The 6,668-nt window shown below is 35.8% G+C and overlaps 2 protein-coding genes across 2 annotated transcripts in view; one reads left to right on the forward strand and one right to left on the reverse strand.

The window, feature by feature from the left end:
• Window positions 1–6,668, forward strand: part of TRIM37 (tripartite motif containing 37) — a 238,113-nt gene extending 231,445 nt beyond the window's left edge. Inside the window, exon 26 of the mRNA XM_081029027.1 lies at window positions 5,849–6,668. Within this exon, the coding sequence (XP_080885153.1) occupies window positions 5,849–5,910 (62 nt within the window). The 3' untranslated portion in view covers window positions 5,911–6,668. The remainder of the gene's footprint in view (window positions 1–5,848) is intronic.
• LOC308488832 (histone H2A.Z-like) lies at window positions 1,856–2,704 on the reverse strand. Its single transcript, XM_081029031.1, has one exon. The coding sequence runs from the start codon at window positions 2,596–2,598 to the stop codon at window positions 2,221–2,223; it is 378 nt and encodes a 125-aa protein (XP_080885157.1). The 5' UTR covers window positions 2,599–2,704; the 3' UTR covers window positions 1,856–2,220.

A 6,668-nucleotide genomic window follows, 5' to 3' on the forward strand; every position in this document is an offset into this window, starting at 1 on the left:
GTTCTGTAAATTTTAACAGTAACAGTAAATTTAGGCACTGACGTTAACTAAAAATACATATTATGAAAAGCTAGCCTCTCTTCTGCAACTCATAATGTTTTTTTTAAAGCAACAGAACATTTCAACATGATGTCTCAAAACTGAAATGCAATCCATTGGAATGGAAACCCTAGTATTACTGATTTTGAAAATAAAAATGTGTAAATGTCACTCTTTTTTATATTTCCACTAGTGCTCATTTAAAGTGAATAATAATGCCTCTACAAAAGCAGAAATGACAAAATTTCAACCTATGAATTTAGCAATCATTTAGTCCTATCTTGTTTTATAAGTAAGGTAAAGGCATGAGAAAATAAAGGTGCCAAAACTGACATGGCTGATTAATGTCTCAGTTGGAATTAGAATGCAGGTCTTCTAAATCTAGTCCTATTTTCTTTTTACCCATTATACCATAATTTTATCACTGGTAAATAATTGTAATTATATCACTGGTAAACATTTTAGTAAGAACATTACTAACAAGAAAAATAAAATACAGTAATTAGAGAGAAAATTAAAATAGCTGATCTAAGAAATGAAAATATCTATTAAGGTTAAAATTTAAGCTAGTAGGAACAGTTTAAAAATATTCCAAAGACAAATCAACCATGCCAAACTTGATAAACAACAAAAATCAGTAAGAGGTTCAGAAAACAAAAAGTGTTACTCAAATTTATAAGTCATTAAAACACTATTACAAACAACCCAAACGTCCATCAACAGATGAATGGATATACATGCTACAACATGGATGAACCTTGAAAACATGCTAAATGAAATACATCAGACACAAAAGAAAAAATATTGTATGATTCCACTTATAAGAAATATATACAATAGGCAAATTCATAGAAACAGAAAATAGATCAGATATTACCAGGAGCTGGAGGGAGGAGAAAAATGGAGTTAAAGCTTAATGGGAAGAGTCTGGAGTGACAAAAAGTTTTATAGTGGTGATGGTTGTAAAACATTGTGTATGTGATTAATGCTACTAAATTGAACACTAAAAATCGTTAAAATGGTAAATTTTGTTATATCTATTTTATCACAATTTTAAAAAGTAAAAAATTGAAATTAAGAAAGCCATTTTAAATGGTTATATATTTATTTTATAATTAAAAAATGCAGGGAAACACTATCCTATGCATGACCAAAGTGTTCTTATCTGATCATTGGAAAAACAGAATTTATTCTTAATCTTATTTGAAATATTTATTCATTCAACAAGTGTGCATGTGTTGGGCAGTAGATGAATACACAGAGGGAAAAAAGTAGATGTGCCAATTTATCACGTCTACCTGAGAGAGTTGGTAGAAGGATCAAATTAAATAACATAAAAATGTTTCAAAATCATAAGGCACTATATAAGTAAGTTTTAAGTTACATATTCCCAAAATTCAAGCTAATAGTCATAATATTTTGGGGGGAAAATACTTCACAAAAAAGATAAAATGTTTGTAAAACCAACAAATTTTTAATTATCTGCATGTTTAAAAATTAGAGATTAATGCATTAAAGATATTGGCAGGATAACCTCTAAGATTTCCTCTAACAATAAAAGTCTATAATTGTTGTATTTGAAATGTTAAGTCTCTATCCTAAAAATAAAAACAAAACCAAAATCCTGCGTTAGGTCCTCTGAGCTTTTCATTCTAAACCCTTTTTATATTTTATATCTTTAATAACTTATTTGGAATCAAATTTATTTTCTAAGTGCATCAGTATGGAAAGGGTTTCTCAGAGAGCAAAGTTTGAATTACTAGTACTGGTTTACTCTTCCCAGGATGAGTACTTTTTTTTTTTTTCGTTTGGGATATGACCTTTATTGAGCTTATCCACCGGAGTGGAAATAATGTCTGTACAAAACCAAATGTTTGTTACTATAACTTCTGCATCACAATTAAAATCCAAACAGTTTTTTAAAAACAGTCAACTCAATCAAAACCCACTACTTCAGAATCAATAGCTTCTTTGAAGCCACAGTAACACTTAAATATGGTTAAGACTTGAATGCAGAAATTTGGTTGGTTGGAAAGCTAATTAAACTTCCAACTTGCTCAAATAGAATTACAAAAAGGCAAAATTGTGTTTTTCACAGAGATACAGTCCACTGGAATCACCAACACTGGACAGCTGTTAGAGTATTTAGAGTCCTGAGATGATAAGAAATCCAGGCATCCTTTAGACAGTCTTCTGTTGTCCTTTCTTCCCAATCAGAGATTTGTGGATGTGTGGAATGACGCCACCACCAGCAATTGTAGCCTTAATGAGAGAGTCCAATTCTTCATCTCCACGAATAGCAAGTTGCAAATGACGAGGGGTAATACGCTTTACCTTTAAGTCTTTTGATGCATTTCCTGCCAATTCAAGTACCTCTGCGGTGAGGTACTCCAGGATGGCTGCGCTGTACACAGCGGCAGTCGCGCCCACACGTCCATGGCTAGTGGTCCTAGATTTCAGGTGTCGATGAATACGGCCCACCGGAAACTGCAAGCCGGCTCTGGAAACCGCCTTTGTCTTGGCCTTTCCGGAGTCCTTCCCAGCCTTACCGCCAGCCATTTCAAATTCTGCTGAAGCTCAAACAAGCAAGGCAGAGAAAGGACTAATCAAACACCAAGCGAGATCCCACCGCCTACTCCTTCGTCGCACCGCGATTCAAACTGCCCAGGATGAGTACTTTTTAAAGTAACCTCTATTAATGGCCTGTGTTGTACCAACTGTAGTCAGGACATTCTAAAACATGAAACTGACATTTTAAAAAGCAATATGGAAGAAGTGTTTTTTGTGTGCAAATATATTTATGTGTATTAATGCATTACCAAAAAGGGTTATTGTAGCAATGGCATAAAAAGGAGTAAAAGCCAATATACATCTTTTGAGTTACCACACTGTCTATCCACAAGATGAAAGATGAATGCCATCACTGGTTGGCCAGGTGAGACTTTTTAACTAATTTACTGCTTGCATTAGGTGGCAAGCTCATATAAGTTGTGGGATGACAGATATTCTATCACACCATGATTTGAAACCAAGTAACAGAAAAGACTTTGGGGGTGGGGGCTGGGGGGGGTGGGGGGAGTTTATACTTCATGTATCTTATAACTAAGAAAGAATAATACTCTTTGAAAAATGAAGCTTTCAAAAAACTAAGGAATCCTTTCTTCTCATATCCTTTCTTTTTCATTTCATAAATGGGAATGACTATGAGTTTTAAAATGTTATCAGGTCTGTCTGGTGCTTTTAAAACTTTCATGTGCCTATGAATCAGCCAAGGATCATTATTTCTTGCATCATGTTATCAAAAGATTTGAAGGGCTGAATAATGGCTCCCTAAAGATGTTTATAACCTAAACCTGAAATCTGTGAATGCTAATTTACATGCCAAAGGGTCTTTAAAGACGCGATTAAATTAAGGACGTTGAGGTAGGGAGATTATCCTGGACCCTCTGACAGGTCCCTAAATGTAATCACAACTGTCCTTTTAAGAGGGAGGCAGTAGGAGACAGTGAGAAAAAGGCCATGGAAACAGACTGGAAGATGCTACACTGCTTTGAAGATGGGCTATTAAGCCAAGGAATGCAGGTGGCCTCTAGAAGCTTGAAAAGGCATTTCCTCTAGAAGGAATGCAGGCTTGCTGACAGCTTGATTTTAGGACTGTGAAACTGATTTCAGATTCCACAACGGTAAGAATAAATTTGAGTTACCAGAGGATAAGGGGAGGGGGGATGGTAGAAGAGGGTAAAGGGGGTCAAATATATGGTGATGGAAGAACTGAGTCTGGGTGGTGAACACATATGCAATATATAGATGATGTATTATAGAATTATACATTTGAAACCTATGTAGTTTTGTTGACCATTGTCACCCCAATAAATTTTAATTTAAAAAAAATTTTTAAAAGATCCTTTGGTCAAATTAAAAAAAAAAGAATTTGGGTTCTTTTAAGCCACTAAATATGTGGTAATTGATTACAGCATAAGTAGAAAATACAAGTCATATTCAATTTCTTTAAAGAAGGAACTTATATGCTTATTAGGAGCATTGTTGATAACACTAAAAAATATACTATAACTAAAATTCCAAAAAAAATTTAAAAATTATGCGTAACCATTAAAAACTATCACAGAAAAATTTAATTATGTAGAGCACATGAGGATGTATTAGGGTTTTTAAAAAGCTTGCAATATGCTATCGTTTAAAAATAATTTATGTGGACACAGACAATAATTTAGTGGTTACCAGAGGGTAAGGGGGTGGGGGGGGTGATGAGGGTAAAGGGGATCAAATATATGGTGATGGAAGGAGAACTGACTCTGGGTGGTGAACACACAATGGGATTTATAGACGATGTAATACAGAATTGTACACCTGAAATCTATGTAAATTTACTAACAATTGTCACCCCAATAAAGTTAATTTAAAAAAAAATAATAATTTATGTGCACATAATTTAAGTTTCCTATAGTGTTACGGACTGAATTGTCTCCCGAAAATTCATGTTGATGCCCTAACCTCCAATGTGACTGTATTTAGAGAGAGGGCTTTTAGGAGGTAATTAAGGTTAAATGAGGTCACAAGAGTGTTATCTTTATGATAGGATTAGTGCCCTTATTAAAAGAGACACCTGAGAGCTCACTCACTCCCTCACTCTCCCTGTCACATGAGGACACAGCAAGAAGGTAGCCATCTATAAATCAGATATCTCACCAGAAACAGACCATGCTAGCCCTTGATCTTGGACTTTTAGCCTCCAGTGAGGAAATAAATTTATTTTAAGCCACCCAATCCATGATATTTTGTTATGGCAGCCCAAGCTAAGGCAGATTTTAATATTGAGAAGGGGAGATACTGCTATAACAAATACCTAGAAAAGAGGCATTAGAACTGCGTAATGGGTGGAGGCTGAAGGAGTTTGGAGATGCATACTAGAAATATGGACGTTAAGGGCAATTTTGGTGGTCTCAGATGGAAATGAGAAACATGTTATTGGAAACTGGAAGAAAAATGATCCTTGTTATAAAATGGTAAAGTACCTGACTGAACTGTTTGTGAAAAGTAGAACTTGGCAAGTGATGAAACTGGATATTGAGCTGAGGTTTCTAAACAAAGTATTGAAGGAATGGCTTGGTTCCTCCTGACTACTTATAGTAAAATGCAAAAGGAGAGCTATGAATTGAGAAAGGAATTGCAAAAAGGAACCAGAACCGAAAGATTTGGAAAATTTTCAGCCTATCCATATTGCAAAAAAATTAGATAGCATGTTATGAAGAGAACACCAAGGGTATGGCTGGACCATCACTCCACAAAGAGCTAATGACATTATACGAGCAGAAACAATGCCAGTTTGAACTGAAGAGGACAGATGGGACAAACTGAAAGAAGGCTGTCGGACTTCTTGGATTTGACAGGACTGTACAGAGCTATTTGACTGCGAACATGTGCTCTTCTTCAAGAGGGAAAAATGACCCAAAGGTGATTCAGAGGCCATCAGAGCTACTGTCTCAATTTCAACAAAGACAGAAGGCCTCTGCCAGAGGTCTTGGGGCAAGACCTCCTGGCAGAGCCTTGGGGGCAGGACCCCCACCTAGAGCTGTGGGGATGATGCTGCGACTCCTGTGGGCCTGGAAGGCAGAGTACTGAACCAAGAGGATTATTGTGGAGCCTTAAGATCTAATAAAATTTGCCTTGTTAAATTTTGGACTTGCTTGGGACCCATTACCACTTTCTTCTGATTTCTCCCTTTTACAATGGGACTGTCTATGCTTCTCCCACCATTGTAATTTGGAAATACTTTTGTCTTGTTTCACAGGTTCACAACTGGAGAGGAATTGCCTCAGGAAGATTTGTACCTTGAACCTCATCCATATCTGATTTAGAGGATATTCAAATGAGACTTTAGACTTTAGGGTTAATGCTCAAATTAGACTTTCGGGGCTGTTGAGATGAAATGTGTATTTTGCCTGTGAAAAGGACATGACTTTGGGGGGCCAGGATCAGAATGCTATGGACTAAATTGTGTCTTCCGAAAATACACAAGGTGTGATGGACAATACACAAGACATGGAAACAACCAAAGTGTCCTTCGAAGACACTTTGAAGTGTCCTTCGATAGATGAATGGATAAAGAAGTTGTGGTATATATACACAATGGAATACTATTCGGTCAAAAGAAAAGATGAAATAGTACCATTTGCGACAACATGGATGGATCTTGAGATTAGAATGCTAAGAGAAATAAGTCAGATAGAAAAAGTAGAGAACCATATGATTTCACTGGTATGTGGTATATAAAACTGTAAACAACAAAAAAACAAGACACACAAATGAAGAAATAAAAACTCATAGACACTGACAATAGTTTAGTGGTTACCAGAGGGTAAGCGGGAACAGGGGTGGTAGATAAGAGTAAAGGGGATGAAATATATGGTGATGGAAAGAGAACTGACTCTGGGTGGTGAACACACAATGTCATATACAGTTGATGTATTACAGAATTGTACACCTGAAATCTACGTAACTTTGCTAACAGTTAGCACCCCCAATAAACTTAAAAAAAAATTATTGCAGCCCAAATGTTAAACTAACATTTAACTGTATAACTAGAAAAATAAATATCATTTAAGCAATAG

This window comes from Rhinolophus hipposideros, assembly GCF_964194185.1.
Source record: "Rhinolophus hipposideros genome assembly, chromosome: 20".
Classification (NCBI taxonomy): Eukaryota; Metazoa; Chordata; class Mammalia; order Chiroptera; family Rhinolophidae; genus Rhinolophus; species Rhinolophus hipposideros.